This window comes from Alternaria triticimaculans, assembly GCF_023758025.1.
Source record: "Alternaria triticimaculans strain BMP 0046 chromosome Unknown scaffold_18, whole genome shotgun sequence".
In the NCBI taxonomy this organism is placed as follows: domain Eukaryota; kingdom Fungi; phylum Ascomycota; class Dothideomycetes; order Pleosporales; family Pleosporaceae; genus Alternaria; species Alternaria triticimaculans.
In genome coordinates this window covers 525,388-545,308 of record NW_026055975.1, presented here as the reverse complement: position 1 = coordinate 545,308, position 19,921 = coordinate 525,388, and the positions used below count along the sequence as shown (strand labels likewise).

At 52.3% G+C, this 19,921-nt stretch overlaps 6 protein-coding genes across 6 annotated transcripts; 2 read left to right on the top strand and 4 right to left on the bottom strand.

The window, feature by feature from the left end:
• Positions 1–976: 976 nt before the first annotated feature.
• On the top strand, positions 977–2,194 carry J4E78_009142 (uncharacterized protein; the record flags this gene model as incomplete). The annotated part of the gene is made up of 1 exon (XM_049369736.1): positions 977–2,194. One exon carries the CDS (start codon positions 977–979, stop codon positions 2,192–2,194), a length of 1,218 nt encoding a protein of 405 aa, XP_049218697.1.
• A 4,082-nt stretch (positions 2,195–6,276) lies between these two features.
• Positions 6,277–9,007, bottom strand: J4E78_009141 (uncharacterized protein; the record flags this gene model as incomplete). Its single annotated transcript, XM_049369735.1, has 5 exons — positions 6,277–6,552; positions 7,089–7,388; positions 7,442–7,924; positions 7,989–8,816; positions 8,864–9,007. The coding sequence occupies 5 exons, from the start codon at positions 9,005–9,007 to the stop codon at positions 6,277–6,279; spliced, it is 2,031 nt and encodes a 676-aa protein (XP_049218696.1).
• A 1,400-nt stretch (positions 9,008–10,407) lies between these two features.
• Positions 10,408–13,979, bottom strand: J4E78_009140 (uncharacterized protein; the record flags this gene model as incomplete). Its single annotated transcript, XM_049369734.1, has 4 exons — positions 10,408–10,668; positions 10,720–13,475; positions 13,590–13,759; positions 13,840–13,979. The coding sequence occupies 4 exons, from the start codon at positions 13,977–13,979 to the stop codon at positions 10,408–10,410; spliced, it is 3,327 nt and encodes a 1,108-aa protein (XP_049218695.1).
• A 799-nt stretch (positions 13,980–14,778) lies between these two features.
• Positions 14,779–16,098, bottom strand: J4E78_009139 (uncharacterized protein; the record flags this gene model as incomplete). The annotated part of the gene is made up of 1 exon (XM_049369733.1): positions 14,779–16,098. One exon carries the CDS (start codon positions 16,096–16,098, stop codon positions 14,779–14,781), a length of 1,320 nt encoding a protein of 439 aa, XP_049218694.1.
• Positions 16,099–16,438: 340 nt separating this feature from the next.
• J4E78_009138 (uncharacterized protein) lies at positions 16,439–18,261 on the bottom strand (the record flags this gene model as incomplete). Its single annotated transcript, XM_049369732.1, has 4 exons — positions 16,439–16,690; positions 16,743–16,824; positions 16,872–18,110; positions 18,251–18,261. The coding sequence occupies 4 exons, from the start codon at positions 18,259–18,261 to the stop codon at positions 16,439–16,441; spliced, it is 1,584 nt and encodes a 527-aa protein (XP_049218693.1).
• A 1,197-nt stretch (positions 18,262–19,458) lies between these two features.
• Positions 19,459–19,921, top strand: J4E78_009137 (uncharacterized protein; the record flags this gene model as incomplete). The annotated part of the gene is made up of 4 exons (XM_049369731.1): positions 19,459–19,464; positions 19,537–19,576; positions 19,629–19,671; positions 19,786–19,921. The coding sequence occupies 4 exons, from the start codon at positions 19,459–19,461 to the stop codon at positions 19,919–19,921; spliced, it is 225 nt and encodes a 74-aa protein (XP_049218692.1).

Here is a 19,921-nt window from a genome sequence, read left to right as displayed (position 1 = left end):
ACCTCGTAAAGAACCCGTCTCGTCGGAACTGCCACGCTTCACCCCAGTATCGCGCAATCCCGGATCCTGATGTCCTGTGACGTCTGCTCTTTCACTCGTGTGGATGAACAATGGATGTGGATATGGAGTGCAGCAGTAGCCGATATAACAGTCGTATGCTCCTTGGCAGCTGGGCTTCGTTATCGTGACAGCTCAGACGTCGCTATACACCATCCTGCCAGATCTCCACGGTTCTTGACCGTCGTTCACCGCCTCGTCCCGTCCTCGCTATGGCCTCAATCCGACTAGCGACCAGGACCCTTACCTAAATGGGTCTGACCCACTACTCAGGGCATAACTTTTCGTTCTGATCAATCGCTAACATGTCTTTCTCATAGATTGTCTACTACTAGCTGTACCTACTTCCTCAGCGCCGAAAAGGACTTGCACTGTTCGTACTCACCATCGTCATCGCCATCTCTCGACCCAAGGCTCACACATCAGCCTAGATCTCAGTCGCCAGTACCCTCGACGATATACCTCTAGCCCGGCGGACTCGTTAGCTCGTGCTCTGCCCTACGACATCCCTTTTTACTAAGGGATATACGAGACCGCGTCAATCAGTCTTCTGGATGAAATCTGCGCCTTCTTCGACCTTTTCCGCTCGTGTTTTTGTACACTCCATTCGCTCACTACACTAATTGTATTAATTCTGCAAAGGTATGGATATCTATTGGGTTCTGGACAGGAAACTTCCGCTAACGAAATCTGTCCAGCTCTGTACCAACACATTCGACCCTCAGCACTAGAGGATCGCCGACTACAGACCTTCTTTTACATACCAGCTAATCACACTCTTTGTACCGTTGCCTTTCAGGCTGCCACTCTCTAATCCGGCTCATCATTCGAAGCTGTCCACTCACTAAACCCCTTACACCCGACCACGTCTATCCCGGAGACCTGACGATACTACCCGATACATACCGAACACATCAACATGGCGTACCACCAACAACAACAATCCCGCTACGGCCAGTGCGACTCCTACTTCGTAGAGTCGCACGACGATGGCATCTATGCCATGCGAGCTGAGGCAAGAGAACGCCACCGAGCTGTTTCCAAGATGCAACAACGAGCCATCGCCGAAGAGCTATCAAGGATGACCGCTGATGAATACCAAGAAGACATCATGCAACACATGATCCACATGGAAGGACAAACCCTGCCAGACGTCAACTCCATTGACATCCAGACCGAGATCCAGTGGTTCATGCGCCCCTACCTCCTCGACTTCTTGGTTGAAGCCCACGCTGCCTTCCAGCTGTTGCCCGAGACCCTCTTTCTGGCGGTCAACCTCCTCGACCGCTACTGCTCCCGCCGCGTTGTCTACAAGCGTCACTACCAGCTCGTTGGCTGCGCAGCCCTGCTCATTGCCGCCAAGTACGGTGACAAGAAGGACCGCGTACCCACCGTACGGGAGTTGAAGTCGATGTGCTGCTCTCTCTACGATGACGAGATGTTCACTCAGATGGAATGGCACGTTCTGCAAACCCTGAACTGGATGATCGGCCACACCACAGTCGACGCATTCCTCCAGATCGCCCTCTCGGAAGCCCCATACGATGCCGAGGTTGAGCACATGGCTCTCTACATCGCCGAGATTGCTCTCTTCCACAAGGAGTTCGTCTCCACACGGCCATCCGTCCTCGCCCGATCCGCCCTTGCCCTCGCGAGATGCGTCCTGTCCCGACCCCAAGCACGCAACACCGACTGGTCTGGTGCTTACGACCCTCAAACAGTCATCGGTCTGTCCAACCACCTGTATCAGCCATCCCCGGTACTTTCCCGCAAGTATGCATCCATGCATCTGTCCACTGTGTCCGCCACCGTCGAGGAATTCCTGCAAAGACAAGCGCAGATCGCGCGCCGCCAGGCTGCCCCTCCTACGCCACCCCCGACCGTCACCATCGAGGAGCCCAAGCCCGTGCCCAATGTCAACGCCTACCCGCAGACGCCCAACAAGAACCCATACAGCTCTGTCATGCAGAACGGATGCCCCACCCCACCGATTACGCCTGAGGGTGAGCACTTTACGTATGGTCATGTTGTCAAGTCGCAGCCTCAATCAATGTATCCCACGACACCTACTCCGGAACACCAGTCCACGATGCAACATCAGGGTCAATACTTCCACAACCAATACCTCCATGTTTAAAACATCACCGCGCCAGGCAGTGGCCATTCTTACCGCTGTCGAAAAACTCAACTGCCATGGACTGTCATGATCACATCCATCGCGCTCCGTTGTACCAAAAATACTCGTATGAGCGTCATAGCAGGTCATTTCTTCCAGCATTTACAAGCGTCTTGTTACTGTCATATTGCGATATCAAAGACGTCACTTTTCTGTTTCGAGCATTTCTTTTGTTAGGTCCGACCAAAATTTACCGGTCGTCTGCTGCCATGCGCACGGCATTAGCCTGCGGTGGCTAGTGGAGCCCAGATCAGGTCGAGCACCCTTTCTTCTTGGATATAAAGTCCATCTAATACGGGTTGTTTGATCTGTTCTGCAGCATGTGGGGAGGATAAGCGGCTACAGGCTGAAATTGGAAATACACAAGCCAGCACAACCAGGCTCACTCGCAACTGTTGTTTGCTTACGCGAGCCGAGATACCCTTCCTTTCTCAATCCAAAACTTTTTTCGGACACCTCATTTGTTCACGGTTGTCTACTTTCCTTTTGCATATGCGGTGGAATGGTGAAAAAGTGTTGAAGTGATGTGGGCGTGTTGTTGCAAGCTCATCAGAATGTTACTGGACAGCCGGGCTGGAAGAGCTACGAAGAGCATCAATAGTATAGAAACGGTCGCCCAAAATTGAGGAATTGGTCTTCCATGCTCGCTTTCGCCCTGGCATCCCGTTGTTTCTGTGTTTCATCATGCGATATTCTTGGTGATATATGTTGGGCGAGTGGATGCTACACAGTCCACGCCGCAGGGTACACGCATGTTTCACAGCAAGCAATGCCATCTCAATTGCTTAAGATTGCCTTGCTCTGCTCATCGAAGCACGCAGACCCTCCTTTACTCAACTGCAAACGCTGGCGAGTATGCCTCTAGTAAGTATTACACGGCGCCTGTAGGGGCCTATCAGCGCCTCCAGCAACTAACCGCCCCAGATCTCTATTACTACCGCAAACTCGTCTAAAGCAGGCTACAAACTGCTGTCACCCTATACCGACGACGATACTACGTTCGCACACAACACGCTCTGTCCGCGTTATGCCGAGTCTGACCCCACGTCTGCGCCGCCGTCCCCTGCGTCCGTCGAGTCCTTCGAAATATTGGACAGCATACCTTGGCGGAGAGGCTACATATCCCTGGACAACCATGGAAGGCAAAGCGGCAATACACTACGGAGTCGATGGATGAGGAACAAAGTTCGCGCTATGGTGCTACTTTTCCTCCTCGCTTTGCTTGTAGCTGGTTGCGCGCTAGGTGGATACATGACAATTAAGCATGGGAAAAGCAAATCCAGCACAGACGCCGCATGATCATGCATACAGAGAGACGGCACATGGGAAAATCCTCACTCAGACTCGAAAACAGGAAATCGACGATTATCTCCCAGCCTCGCCGTTTCGGCATACGCACTGTCAGGAAATCAGTGGATGTGGCGTTGGCCGGAGTACCCGACAGCACATCCCGTGCAAGGAAGGCCCCTTGACGCAGCCAGCCACGTCTCCGCAGGAAGAGGCAAATAACAGTCTTTGGGCGACAAAGGAAGGTGCGCTGTATGTCAGACGGGTCGTTGAACGACAAGGGATCAACGCGGTACGCTTAGTGTTGAGGCGGATCAGCTCACCGGGACGCGATTTGGTGTGTTGCAGATTGCGATGCGTTGGCGGCATGTAGTGGCTGGGGTAGCCCTACAGGTTCACGGGATAAAGTCCGGTAGTGCATTTAGAAACAGAGTCACGCGGCTACGAGCATACAGAGCATAGGTTCGAGAAATCAGTGAACCTGAGTCCAGTCTAAGATACGATGGGATTTGTTCAATGATGTTGTGCTGTGGACGGCCTTCTGAGGTTCACTATCGCTGCTCACGTGAAGCCTATCTTATCGCAACACCGCGATACCGCACGTTGGAGGACACACCAATAGCACACCATAATCTCACACCTGGCCAAATGTTCCGCGATGATACACAATGACTTTGACTGAGCTTTAAGACGATGTCTAACATTGACAGCAGCGCGCCACTACTTACAAGCGTCGCGACACCGTCCTCACCATCATCGCGCAGTCCGTCTCCAATGCCGTTGCCCTCTCGCAGACGTGCAATATGGCCTCTCGTGCTTCTTCTCCTCTTGGTCCAGCTATCCTCTGTTCTATACACGTTACCTCTCAATCGAGTGATAGAGTTGCGACTATGTCAAGAACATTATCAAAAGCATGATGTATCTGTCATTCAACCTGATGGCTCGATACCGGAGCTGTTGTGTAAAATCAAGGATGTTCAGAGGAAGCTGGCGTGGCTGCAGGGTAGTATGGAGACGATGAGTGTTGTATTTGGTATGTGATAGATGAGTCTAGTATCGAGAGAGAAGCCGTTCGTGCTAATACTGTGTACATCAGACTTCGTTGTGACTATACCGTTCAGCTTTGTCGCGGAGAAGTGGGGTGTCAGGACTGTATTGTGGTGCAATCTTGTCCCACGGATTGTGATGAGTGCATGGGCTATTGTTGTTGGTATGTATCGTCCCAATATGAGCTGTGTTGATCGCAGTGCTTCATCACAATATATTATCTTGTAACGACACAACTCTAAATTATGCTAGGACACCTTCCACATCTTCTACCAACCGAATCCATTCTCGCAGGCCCGATCTTCAATATTCTAGGAGGCGAGTGTGTCTTCCAGTCAACAATTTTCACGCTTACTTCGGCTTTGACAAGCGAGTATATTCAGCGGTGAGTAGACATTCTACCATATAGAAGGATACGCTAAAAACCTATAGAGCATCATACTTCTCCTACATCAGCTCAACCTCATACATCGTCTCCTTTATGGGCCCAACCCTAGCAGCGTTCACGATGAGCAAGAACCTCTGGCTGCCCTTCTGGCTCAACATCGCCCTCCTACTCTGCGCAATACCAACGATCTACTTACTTCCCAACACCACGAGCCCTCGACACACTACCAGAAACCCTACGTCCGGACCCCTGGATGAAATAGAGGAAGCCGGGCCCTTACTCGAGAACACAGATACCAGCCCAACCCGCTACAGCACCGCTTTCAACCCCTCACCCACCACTTACTAAACCATCGCCCAGCTCTTGTGTTAACAATACTTCTCTTTTTAAGAGGACCTAATTATATAAGTATATATAAATTTTAGAAGTTATAAGTTACTTATTATAATAAGTTATTAAGTATACTATAGAATAAAGGTAATAGTTCTAAGGTATAACTTTGCGCATATAGTAATGTAAGTTAGAGGCAGAGTATATAAGGTACCTTAGCGTTATTATTACTTATATAATATATATATATACTATAGCACTTTCTTTTACCTCTATTGCTTTTAAAATCTTAATCTAACTATATATTTTTATTAATATTAAATACTACTAGCTTTTACCTACTAATATAGTAAAAGTAACTTACTATTAAGTAGCTATATAAGCTAAGTATTATTTATAAATACTTATAAACGTAAACGTAAACTTATACGCTTAATAGAGTGTTAGGTTATATAAGTTTTACTTTAAGCGCCTACTTAGTACGTAATATAATATAACTTATAATAAGTATACGCTAATAGCGTGTAAGTCTACACTAAGTAAGTAAATACTTCTTTTACGCTAAGATAGCTGTAGTAAATACACTACTTATTTATTTAAGTTAGCTAAGTTACTAGCTTTCTTAGGTAAAGACTACTTTTCTTACTTAAAGTAATATTAGTAGTAACATAGAATAGTAGAGGCATACTAATATACTTTTTACTTCTTATAATGTATAGGTTAAGATGTAGGTTAGTGTTTAAGCTGTCTTAGATAGTAAGAATAAGTACAGAACCTTATGCTAGAGCAAATAGAATATATTATAGAATATATAATTGTATAGGTAATGATGGCCGCAGGTAAGACACAAGGGAACTATCGCCTAGACCCTCTATCGACTACGTGATCTAGTAATCGGGAGATATAACTTCCAAGTCCTCTTGGTGACTTTCTTCTTCACCGCGCTAGCAAGTTCCGACACAAAGCTCCTCGTCCAATACATTTCCAAACGCTACAATTGGACATTTGCCCAGGCGGGATACCTCCTCTCAGCCAAAGCACTCGTGAACCTCACGCTACTCGTCGTAGTCGTCCCCCGACTTATCCGCACGTCGATTTCGGCGAAAGCTGTGAGGGGCGATGATGTTAGGTTGAACGTGATGGGCGCGAGGGTGAGTATTGCGGTGTCGGTGCTGGGTGTGCTTTGTATAGCTGTGGCGGAGAGGTTCTGGATGTTGCTTACTGGTACGTTCTCTCTGGCGTTTCCGTGATTCGTGGAATATATGAGCTGATGTGTCTAGCACTCATTATATATGCCCTGGGTTCTGCTCTGCCGGTGTTCACTATGTCGCTGGTCAAGTCGTCGCTTGTCGCACTTGAACATTCTGATGCGCAGGACTTCAGTATTGTTATGTTGACTAAGACACTGGGCTCTTTGGTTGGCGCGCCGTTGATGACTGTGCTGTGGGTTAAGGCCATTGAAGTGGGAGGTGCGGGATTGGGGTTTCCGTATGTGGTGTCTTGTGTGAGTGTACATTCATCTTTGTCGGGAAGCATACTGACTGCTTCTAGGGGCTGTATATATGTGCATTCGCCATTTTCACGCGATTACGCACTTAGTTGTTCAAAGACTACCATGGATTGCAAAATGTACATTAGAAGAAAACATATCTACAAGAATGTTCAAGTGGTTGTGTACTTCGCCCCATTGTCCATCCAACTACTCATCTCATACCGACCGGTCATACCCTCGCTCTCACCACTTCCCCTCCCCGGATCCATAACTCTGTCCCTCAAAGAATTTCTCACAGAATCATGACTCACAAGCCTGCCTTCGCTCCCGGCCGAATCCCTCTCCCTCCTCGCCATGACTCTCGCCCCGGCGCCATCCATATCGTTGCCAAAATCCCTCTCCATGACCATCTCCTCTTTGTCAAGCATTGCTGTTACACCTCTTCCGTTCCCATGGACAATGATACGGGTCTTGTTCAGAGAGTGTTTGACTGGCTGTTTTGCGTTGAAAATGTCGCTGATTTCCTCGAGGGTGCGGCGACGTGTTTCGACGAAGAAGAAGTAGATCACGATGAATTCGAATATGTCCCAGAAGATGAATAGGAAGTAGTACTGCGGGGAAAAGGTTAGCGGGGTTTATGAGCTGACGAGGTGATCAGACATACCTTCCATCCTGCGCCTGAAAACGCAATTCCAGTAACAAAGGTATTGTAGAAGTTTGCAATGTTCACCCAGAAGTTGTAAAACGCCATCCCTTTGGCTCTGGATTCATACCGTAGACACTCGACTGGATATAGCTGCTGCAACGGCGTGTAACCTGTCGAATAGACAAACCCGAAGATAAAGAAGAACGCGATCACTGCTCTTGCCTGTCCGATCCTCTCGATTTGCGGTGTATGATTTGCATCGTAGATTGGCTTTCCATCTGGTCCCTTTTTGAGATTGGTGGCAACTAGGGCGCAGACAATAGTGAGGATGCCAACGAGTAGGCCGGTGGACACGAGGAGTTGGGGTCGACGGCCCCAAGAGTCGGTGTAGACGGCACCAAACACTGCGCCGGCAAACGAAACAACGTTCTGCATGCCATTATAAAGAAGGCGCGTGCGATTGTTGGCTATTCCAGCGCCCTGAAGTATAGTTGGGTAGTACTGCAGAGGTAGAGGTACCAAGTCAGTATATGTCTCACATGCACGTCGTGCAGTCAAAACTTACGTAGGACACGGGGCCATTCCCTGACCACTGACCGAAAAACGCCATGCAGACTACTAACATAGTTCTGTACCGAGCTTCTCGTGAATTGAAGAGTTCTCGGTAATCCCACCATCTTTTATCTGATCCAGTAACGCTGATATCTTCGACCATCTCTTTATACTCCAGCTTGACGATAGGCGAATCGCGGTTACCCTCGCCATGAAAGCGTGCCATGGTATCCAGGGCTTCCTCATGTCGGTCATTTGCGATGAGCCATCTAGGCGTTTCTGGCAGGAACGGCGAGCTCACAAACACAATACCAGCGAATATCGTCTGAAGCCATATTGGAAAACGCCAGGACTGTGATCCGTCGATTTTGCTGGTCCCATACGGAACAAAAGTGCCTGGAATACCGCCGACGTACCAGAAGGTATTGAAGATTCCCGTGCAAATGCCGCGGTAGGATGGGTGTGCCATCTCAGACACATAAGCGGGACCAGCGGTTGAAGTAATAGCAACGCCAAAACCGAGGACGAAACGACCGCCCATGAAACCTGCTAGATTGGAGCACGATGCTTGGATGCAGGCGCCGGTTATGATGATTGAGGTACCAATACACATCCCCCATTTTCTTCCTCTAAAGTCTGTTGCAGGGCCAGCAACGAAGGATCCGACTAGATTCCCAATGGTGTAAATGGCATAGACGATTCCGGTAGTAGGAGTTCCCTCGGTCTCGTTAAAGTTGAAATAACTACGATACTGAGGGTAACTGTTGATTGCCCCCATGAGCGATCCATCGTATCCGTTGATGCACGAGTTAAGTGTGGCGATGAAAAGGCAGAGATATAGCTATCACACCGTCAACACCATCCTGGAACAACGTTTTGTCATAATACCTTAAACATAGCTTTCGTCCATGGCCGGACATTAGCCTTGGCCGTTGCATCGGCAAAAGCAACATTCTGCACCTGGCGAATCTGCGTCGAGCTGCTGCGCTCCGTATGCGAAGTGTGCACATCCCTCTTGTGGCGGTAATCCATGTCGACCACGGGAAAAACAATACTATTGTTGAAATGAATTGAACAATGAAGTCTTCCTCAAGCCCAAGGTAACGAAAAGCATGATCCACGCATCAGCATTCGACAGACAGAAACACCGCGGAGCTGCGAGCGCGGACGCAAGGCACAGTAATATATTCCGTCGCCCATCCACGCGATCAAGGAATCCAGATTCGCCTCGCCAGTAAGAACAGCGTGGGCTATACATCCCCGTCCTTAAAGCGCAGCCTCGCATGCATGTGGCACAGTGCAGGGGGGTCCCGCATGATGACCGGGTATTTGCAGACCTGCGGATTCGCTTAAGTCTGGGGAGACAGCAATGATTGGAGTCTGGCTTGAAGGGTAAGATGAGAAGGCTTGGGGTTGTGGGTGGCCATTTCACATGCTGCTCAAGGACATGTAGCTTATGCGACAGCTTTCTGACTGTGTGCCAGTTGGGTGTTGGTGGAGGCGCATCCCGCATGTTGGTGGAAAAGCCTTTGTACCGAATGGAAGTATTCCGTTTCAGAGAGTGAGACCTCGCGGAAGCGATGGAAGAATCGAGGAAGCCACCGAGGCCGCCCATTCGTACCATGCCGCAATCCTTTCGCTTCGCGACTGCCTGGCGTTCTGACACAGGGCAGATGCAGAGGTCATTGCACGCCCTTGTGAGACCTGGACCACTGAGCTGCAGTATCGGCGGCGAGAACGACGTTTGCAGTCTGCGGTACATGTTTGATGCTATCGTTCAAGAATTGTTGCTAACGTTGATGTTTGCGAAAGATGAAGTCTAGAAGACGGCCCTGCCGCCCTCCACCCGCAAACCGAGCTAGCGGACCGAACAATCCGGGGAACGCAGGGGAGGTGCGACCCGCTGTCCAGAACACTTGAGCCGTCTTCAGCTTTTCTTCGCGACAATTGCACCGACAACTGCTTTCCGCTCACGAGGACGGTATTTACAGCTAGCAGTGGTCAATCAGCAAGCTACCTTTCATCTGCAGTCTTGTCGCTGAATGCCAGCCCCGCTCGCCACTACTCGGCCTCTTAATATACACATATTGAGCTCCACCTCCACTACCGATATAGTATGCCAGCGGTTCCTGAAAGACCAGGGATGTTCGTGTCGTGTGATCCGCCATACCTTCTTTAGGGTTCTGGAAGCCAATACATGTCGCTGTCATTACATCACCACTTGCGCACGCTGGAGTCATTAATATCAAAGATAAACCCTCTGGCTATTATACATGCATCCTAGTCTAAAAGGCGACGGGGAAAGGTGGCTCTACAAGCCTCCCTATAACCTATGATGAATGCAAAAGCTACCTCCTCCACTGCGACGTCCAACCGCCAATAGGCTGATAGTACAGAAACACACCGCTCACGCTCAAGTCCGACGACGTCGTTTACTCGTCGTCGTCCGGGTTCGTGTCGGACTCGTAGATAAACTCACCCGGAGCGGAAGCCTCGGCCTCGCCCTCATCCACCATGTTATCACTGACCGGCGCTGCAGCAGTTGTTACTGATATGCCTTCTGGTCCTTGACCTCCTGAAGAGCCCGACGCGCCAGGGGCAGGGGCAGGCACGGCCTTCTTTACCTTGAGCTCTAGGAGCGTCTTTGGTTCTGAAGGCTTGGTGTCTGTGAGAAGAATGACACCGAGTGTTGGCTGGTGATGGGTTAGCTTAAGGATCTTCGGCGTGGTGAGCAAATGACTAACCTTCTTCACTGGTACATATCGTTCGCTTGGGAAGCTGATGTACTTCACTTGGGGCGGCAGTACACGCGACATGTTCTCCAGCTCGTAGCCAACCTTCTCCTTCTCAACCTTCTTCTTTGAAGACTCCACATTTTGGGCACCGTCAGCCTTCTCGCCATCTTCCTTCTTAGGGTCCTCGTCTACGTCCATCTTGTCGTCGTCCGCAGGCTTGGGTGTGGTAGGAGTGTGGTCCACATCCATGCTTTCCCTCCGCTTTTGGCGCTCCTTTACCATCCGTCGTCGCTTATCTTGAGCGGTGGTGGATAGGACTGCGGTCTTGATCTTCTCAGGCGCCTCTTCTGCCTTGACCTCTGCGTCTGGCGGGTAATCGAACATGCTTGGCCTAGTGTTGCTGTGGAACTTGAACGACGGGATCTCCAGCTCCTGGTCTAAACCAATGACGGCGGTAGAAGTGAAGCTCAACGAGAGGAAGTGAGTCAGAGGGAACCAGTACCAGTACTGGGTGAAGACGGCCATACCGACAATGGCAGCCATGTTCAGGTTGCCGGTCGGCGTCTGCAGACCGATTGTGCAATTCCTACCTCCGGCATCAATGATACCCAGGGCAAGAGCAGCACCGAACTTGGCCATAGCATCCTCGTGGCGATCGCTCACCACCTTAGCGAGCTGCTTTCGGATAGATGCTACCTTGGGGTTCATTGCCTCGTTTTGCTGTACCATGATCATGGACAGCGCAATCAAAGCACCTTGTCGGACGAAGTCGGTTGAGTCCTTCATCATTGGCTCCAACAGATCTACGGCCTCTGGGAGACCAGTTCCCGCGCAAGCAATACCCAGAGCCATGGTGGCTCCGTATCGCACATGTGGGTTGTATGACTCTGCGAGAAGCTCGACCATGCGGGGAACACTGCCTGGCTTCCTGAAGAGGATGAAACCCAAGCTCATGACTGCAACTCTTCGTACATCATCGCTTACATCACTGACGGCAACGTGAAGTAATCTTCGGACGGCCTTGTTGCTGCCTGTGCCACAGTACGCAAGAGCGATAGTCATGATACCTCCGTATCGCAGGGTTGGGTCTGGGTCGTCGAGGAGACCGTTGATGAGCTCGTCAGCAGCCTCTTGTCGACCGTACATGATGAGTGCCATGCCCATAGCTAGACCACGAACAATCTTCTCGTGCTGTGTGTCGTGCGCGTACTGGATCATGTCTTCGAGTGCCTTGATGTTGCCAGTGCCGAGCATGACAAGACCCATGGAGAGACCGACAGCCTCACCGTTGATGGCGGAGTCTGTGTACAGAACGTTCTTGAACGCCTCGAAGATCTCCTCGGAGCCAGTGGCCATGCCAGCAACACCAAGACCGAGCGCACCACCGTGCTGGATGACCTCTTCAGATGCGTTCTGGAACTGCTTCAGGAGGAGATCGAGAACGTTGGATCCGTGGTTCGCGTAGATCAAACCAAGAGCGTACAGTGATCCACCCTGCTCGTAATGAGAGCCCGATGAGACACTGTCCTTTGGCAGGTAAGGCTCAAGAAGCTTCTGCCCTTGTGTGATGTTGCCGCGGTGTATGACACCCAGAGCAGCGGTCGCAGAGAACTTGGACCAGTTGACAGCCTTTCCCAGCCACTCCAGGTTCTCGCGGAAGAATGTGTCATTGGTAGTGCCAGCATTCATGAAGGCGTTGGCGAAGGTAACACTGGAGTGGAAGATGGAGTTCCTAGCTTCCAAGCTGTCGCGGACCTTGTTGAGTACAGCCTTGTCTGTGCGGTTGTTTCTGTACAGGAACTCGAGGTTCAGTTCGATGCTCTTGGTTCCGCGGAGAATGTAGCGGACATTGTTGTAGACCTTGATCTGATCTTCACTCGCCTGGTCACCCTTTGAGTTGCTAGTATCCACATCTGCGAGCAGAGAGTCCGACTCGCCTGCATCCGCGGGTTTCTGCGCGTCTTCCTTCTCAGCTTCCGGCAGCTCTTCCATGATCTTTGTGAGGAACTCTTGTGTGCCGTTCTCGTAGAGATCGAAGGAGATCTGGTATGCGACTGCGCGAGACTTGTCGTCTCCTCGCTCAATCAGCTGCCGGATGAGCTTCGAAGCCAGCGAGTGCTGGTTGAGGTATACGACACACTTGGCGATGGAGAAGTAATCGGGGTTCGGGATTTGGTCGTCGTTCAGGAGATCCAGAATCAGGCGGAGGATCTCGTTCCTGAGGCCTCGCTCTTGTACCACGTTCATGCAGATGTCGAGAACGTATTCCATCAAGTCCTCGCTCTGTGCGGAGGGCTGCGCGGGCTTCTTGCCCTGCTTCTTTCCGTCCTGGCTTGCGCGGACAATCGACTCGCGCAGGACATCGAGATTCCGCGCCTCGATGGCGATTCCAACGACCTGCTTGTAGTTGCCGCTCTCGTAGCAGCTCTCGAATATCCGCCGTACAGTGCTGTGGAGGTTCTTCTGCACGTTTCGCTGCAATACCATCGGGGTGGGGTGGGCCCCTGGTACACCGGCATTGCCTCCTCCGGGGAGTGTAGGGTCGAATGTCGACGAGTCTTCCCTGGAGAGAAGCGACTTGGAGGGTAACGCGGACTGGGAGAAGGGCGTTATCGGCGAAGCAAGACTGGCTGCAGTGCTGGCACCTCCTGCCGCGTTTCCGGAGAAGGATGTGCTCAGTTGAGGAGGGGCCTGGCTCGCCTTGCTGACCGGTGTCGGGGGGTTGTGCATGACGGACAGCGCGATGTACGTGTCTAAGCATTTGGCTGGAAAAAGCAAGTTAGCAAACTGTGCTCGAAGTCTGATGAACCCGCTGTTTCAGCTCATGATGAAGGTAAACATGAGCTGAAAGTGAAGCTCGGTTGTCCGCGGTGTCTTACCCAGTATTGTCTCCTCGAACTCGGCTGCCTTGTGGATGTCGAAGAGCTTGCCTGCGCCCAGGGCGAAGACCATGCTCTCATTGTACTCTTGCAGCTGGTAGTACACCTTGGCGGCTACCAGAGCGGCCAGCTCTCGCTCGGGGAACGAGTCGTCTTCGTAGAGCGCCTCACTATGACGCACCCATGTTAGCAGCTGTTTTGATGGCGATATGGCGATGAGCGCGCGTAATAGCTCAGCTGAGTTCCTTACATTTGACTGACAGACCCCGCGACCTCTGGCCACAGCAGGTCGATCTCCTCGTTCAGCCGCTGGAGGGCGAACGAGCGCAGGGCCGGGTCGGGTTCCGAGAGGAAGCCGACAACACCGGCGGCGGACGTGAGGCCAACCATTGTATTGTGTCTTGCGGGAGCAATGTATGGCGTCGTGTAGTGGGACGGCCGTCCGCGTTGGTGGTGAGAGAGGGAGCTGTTGTTGCGGAAGTGGGTAGAAGCGTGTGGAGCTGCGCTGTGGCGCCTGCGGCTTGCCTAAGGTCAAAGGATAATCTGAGGCGGTGCTGCGGCGGAGTCTATGGTGACGGTCGCAGTGAAAGAGGGACGGGAAGATGGAGGGTGGGTGGTTGATGGGGGATGGCGTGGCGCCCTTGTGGTGTTCGGGGAATCGTGTACGTGATGGTCTAAACAGTAGCTCGTGAGTTTCGGAAGCGGCGACCCTGGTCCACTTTGAGCATGACATAATACGCTACTGGCGCATCACTCCTACGATAAGCTCCGGATTTCCACGTCACTTTGAGCATGCACTTGGATGACAGTCTGCATGGTACGAACAGGGATGAAACAACTCATCCGAATTGACAGGTTCTTTGCAGTCAACATCAGCATAAAACCAGGAGTTTGTTAACATCCCAAAGTAATGCAGTCTCCTAGGCTTGTGTCGAGAGTGATGCTTTATAAGAGGTAGGTGAAACTGGGTATCTTAATTCGAAAGACTAAACTCCGTATAATGCTGCTGATCCCATCTTCGTTGTGCCTGTGGATATGTAACGCCGCAAAGATCAGATAATAATAATACAAAGCACCTCATGCAAGGCAGAACCTGAACAGGCCTGCCGCCTACATTGGGACAAAAAATGAGCATAATTGAACATCTAGCATCAATGTAGGCTCCACGGTGTTGAGTTTTTCCCCTTCTCTAAGCGGCATGCGTGATTATGCGTGACGCAACCCGCAGGTTGTTCATCATTCCGCTGATTATGTCCTCAAACTCGGTAGGCTGCTTGAGCCTCACCTTGTCTGCCTCAGCGATGAGAATATCAGAATCCAACTCCAACTCCAGCTCATGGTTCTTGCTAGTCCCTTGTGTGACCTGCGTGAGATCAATTTGGTATGCGCCCAGCCATGAATATGACATGCGGTCCTTTTGTCGCTGCATACTCTCCAGCGTCTTTCCTGGCTCTAGCGCGGCCTTGAGGCTGTCAATCGGGCCTGGGAAGTCGATTTCGAGGTTGATACCAATGCGATAGTCCCACTCTGTCTTAGGAGAGCTGATCTCGAGGTTCCCTATCCGATGTTTTATCATGGCTCGCACGAATTCCCCCGTGTTCTTGTCGCGGGTTACGCGGACCTTCTGCCGGGTACCGGATGCGCTGATGAGACGCTGGACTATAGGATTCAACGTGGAGAAGCCTTCCTGGTCGAGTTCGTAGAACATGTCCGTCTCGTAGGTATGTCGGTAATCGATCGGCGGGCGCGGAGCACCGGGTATCTTCGACTGCTGGACCTGAGCGTTGAGGGCGTGGTTCATGCGCTTGTGTTGAAGAGCAGTCATAGTGCTTTCGAATTTGACATCCAGGGCTTCAGACTTGATAACGCATTCTGTGTTCCAGACCCCACGCAGTCGCTGGTCAGTCTGCTTTTCTAGGATCTGACCCCAGCGCGCTTCGACTTCCAGTTGCACCTTTGGATCTGCGATCGCGTTTCGTACCGCCTCGTTGTTAACGGCTGTGGCCCAGATGAATTCGCATACTTCGTGCGCGACGACGTCGTAGAGTTGCGCATCGTGGAACATTGGCCGCGCGAAGCGAGAGAGTCCAGATGCAGTGGCTGCTGGAGGAGGCGGCGCGCCGGCATCGCTGTGCGCGTGTCCGTTTCGTTCGGCGTTCGGAGACGGTTGAGGTCGCGGCGGAGGAGGGTGCGATGGAAGCGCAGGTTGCGCGCGTGAGTGTGCCTGGGGGACTACAGCAGGCGGAGGGGGACGCGACTGTTGACGTTGTTGCTCTTGCAGCTGCCTGAGCTCAGGTGGAAGCTGTTCGCCTTCGCGATACGCCCAGATGGGCTTGGGGTCATGGCGCTTCCGTTTCAGCGACATCTGCTGCTGGCTGGGTTTAGGCGTCGGTATCTTTGCGGCGGGAGTGACAGGGGAGGATGCGGGAAGGGAATGGGGGTGGGAGAGTGAACGGCGCGGTAGCACCGATGCTTCCCCATCGTGATTTACTAGCGCAGATATGTCCATCGTGGGTTGTGGTAGGGTTGTGCGTCGGACTCACCATCGTGTACAGATGCCTAGTGTTGCTGGGCGCACGGACGATTCCACTCTGGGCTCCTTTGTTCCAACGTTGTGCCGCCTCAGGTACCTGGGTAGCTACTGCCTATCTAGCATGCGACCATCACTTGGAACTTGTGCGAAGAGGTAATCATTAAAGAGTTTGCTTGATCCGCTAGTGTTTACACCAAATCTTGTGTCCCTATGCGCCAGACCGTCATTTGCGCAAACGAGTCATGTATATGCGCCTCCATGCAGCGCACTCCACACCTTCTATCTAAACAACCAAACGTCCGCTCCGACGCTACCTTCACGCGTCTTGGTCAAGGCCAAGGTCCTCCTGCGCTGGGACGATGCGGAGTGTGTTGGTGTGTCCCATTCCTCCCCTCCAGCCCTGTACGCAGATAACTGGATCTCCCTTGCTGAGAACACCGAGCTTGATGGCGTTCATGATTCCCCACTTCAAACGGCGGTCAACATCCTCCTGCCATGGCTCCGTCTTGAAATCGGGCTTCTTCTCGGGGAAGTAGAATGGGTAAACGCCGCGGTACAGGTGTGAATACTACTCAAGTTAGCCAAGGGAATCCCTGTGCACTGGAAAAAGCAAAACTTACCCTAGCAGCCATCTCGTTGCGGGTAACCATGATGATAGGGCAGACGGGGCGGTACTTGGAGACGAGGCGGGCGGTGGTACCACTAATGCACGTTAGAATCACAAATGTACAACATGCTAGGAGACTCACCTCGTGGTCAGAACCAAGATGGCGCCAGCGTTCTGCTCGAGACTGGCACTGACGGCAGCCATGGCACAGGTCTCGGTAGTAGGGCATGGGACGGGTGCCAGCTTCCTCAGCTCATCGAACGCGTTGACGTATGGGATAGCGACCTCGGCGAGCAGGCAGGTCTCGTGCATCATGGTGACGGCCTCGACGGGGTAGTCACCCTTGGCGGTCTCTCCAGACAACATGACACAGTCGGCGCCGTCGAGAACAGCGTTACCGACATCGCTGACTTCAGCACGAGTTGGGCGCGGGTTGTAGGTCATGGACTCGAGCATCTGGGTTGCGCAGATGACAGGCTTTCCGGCAATGTTGCACTTGGTGATCATCATCTTCTGGGCGATGAAGACCTGGCTGGGCGGGATCTCGATACCAAGGTCACCACGAGCAACCATGACACCGTCGGTCTCCCTCAGGATCTCGTCGAAGTTGTTCACACCTTGCTGGTTCTCGACCTTGGCAATGATCTGGATGTCCTTGCCCTCCTCGCCGAGCACCTCACGAATGGCAGTGATGTCGCTGCCGCGGCGGATGAACGAGGCGAAGACCATGTCGACCTTGTTCTTGACACCGAACTTGAGATCGGCCTTGTCCTTCTCGGATAGCGGGGGAAGATCAATGTCGGTCTTGGGCAGGTTGACACCCTTCCTCGACGAGATCTTGCCGTTGTTGACACACTTGCACTTGAGTGTCTGGTCGTCTGTGATCTCGAGGACCTCAAATGAGAGGACACCGTCATCGACGTAGATTATGCGACCAGGTGCGATGACCTTGGTGATGTTCTTGTAGTCGACGTACATGTTCTTGTCGTCGCATGCCGTGGCATATTGGTCGTCGGTGGTGATGTTTATGATGGAGCCAGCCTTGATGGGGATGTCGGCATCGCCCACAGTGTTACCAGTTCGGATCTCTGGGCCCTTGGTGTCAAGGGCAATGGCCAGAGGCCGGCCGGGTTGTGTCTTCTCCGCCTCGCGCGCATGGTCGATGACGGACTGGTGGTACTCGTAGGAGCCGTGGGAGAAGTTCATGCGAACGACATTGAGACCAACTTTGCGGAGGGAGTTGATCTTCTCGGCGGAGTTTGTCTTGGGACCGATGGTGCAGATGATGGAGGTTCTTCGGTACTCCTTGGCAGGTGTGTACTCAGTGTTGAGCTGGCTGAGCCACTCGATCCTGGTCCTGCCGGAGTTGAGGTGGTCTAGACTGTATTGCTGTCAGTAGGTGTTGGAGTTGGATGCTTCTATGTAGAAGCAACTTGTAACGCGTGAAGATATGAGCTCAACTGCAAGAGTTTCTATGAAGAACTGCTGGCGTTCTGTTGTAAGAGAATATTCTGTACGTACGCGTTCGCCATTTCTGCTGATAGTGTTCAGAGAGAGGGCTGTGAAGGGGGAAGACTGAGTCGCTGTCGCGGAGTGCGGGGCCGGTTAGAGAGTCTGTATGAAGGACTCCAATTGAATGCGCGACGGCTGGGGGATGAGAGGAGGAGAGAAGAACAAGCTGCTCTCTGGAAAACGGCGGTCGACGGGTTTATCTTGAGCTGCGACGGGCTAGAAGTTTTGTTGGCTGTTGAGCGTGTTTTGGAGGGGCAGTTAGTAGCGCGCTAGTATGCTGCTTAGTACGTGGGGCTGCTGCACCCTGCGGCGGTTTGGATATGAGAATTGGAAACAGATTGCAGTCAGAAAATGGTCTGGAGACGGTTTGGTTGAATAAGAGTCTTTCGTTATGCGCCGAACCCTGGGCCGACTGCCTGCTGGACACGTCCCATGGTTGACTGTCGTGACGCCCATTTGCTTCTTCCACTCCGCCCACGTTGTCGCCTCATTGCCCTTGAACATCCCGCCCAGATAAGCCAGCCATCCGACGCGCATTTGCAAAGCGATTGAAAAATCTCGGCGCCTGCGCTCTGGGCGTATCCGGCTAGTGGGCGGTTGTGCTGGTGCGCGGCCGGCTGCTGGCGTGTAATGGATTTTTCAGTGGGTTACCCGCGCGGAGATGGTCGTGTCTTGGAGGTTTCATGGGGTCAAGAGCAAGACATCGTCGCGGCAGGCCCTTGTTATATAGCAGGCGCACCTGTCGTAGGGTCCGCTCCTAAATCACCCGCAGCTGCTCCGCATGCTTGCCCGAGGTCAAAGGGAAGGTCCCATTGATGCGACAATACGGTCCAGTTCCATATTAGTGGGGACCGTTCTGCGTATCTGAGCCTGTAGGACATCGCGGACAGTCGCATAGGTAGTCGATAGAGATAGTCCCGCGACGGACATGCACATCTATGGGTAGCACCTGAGCTCGATCGAATTGATGCACCTGTCACATCGGCTTTTAGACCCTCTACACTAGGGAACCCTGAGGTCGTGTGCCAGCGCAATCACATGCAGACAAGTGACTAAGGAAGGGCACCAGCCACACCTCCACTCTACACCGCATCCCGCATCCTGCACTCAACAACAACACCCACACCCACCGAACCTCCTGAACCCCAGTCGCCACGCTCTCCCCAAGCAGCCTCACGTAGCCTCACATTCATCCGCCTCCTCCCACGTCGCCCATCATGGTCGTATGTCTACTACTCTACTACTGCGTTTGTGGACCACCGAGTCGCATGTTCCGTAACTCACACAAGTAACAGCTCGGCAAAGTCGCACATTACGCCTTCGATGCGGTATTAAGTACGCACCTTCACTTTCGCCCCAACCAAATCTATCGCTAACAGCACCCCAGTATCCGCCTTCCTCGCCGGCGTCCGCCGCTCAACTGGCCTCACGTATGTCCCCATCCATCCCTCCTAAGCGCCACCCAACCTACCCCTCCTCCACAAACCCCCGTTTCGAGCCGCGCATAACTACAAGATCGGAGCTAAAGCTAAACCCAGACCCAGTGTGAAGCCAGATACTTTCGGCGAAAACCCCAGCGCCCAGAAATGGTTCGAGAGCTACCTCTGGGTCGGCGAGACCGTCATGGACCAGAGCGTCGCCTTCTTCGGTTCTAGTTCCTACTTTGAGCGCAAGCGATAG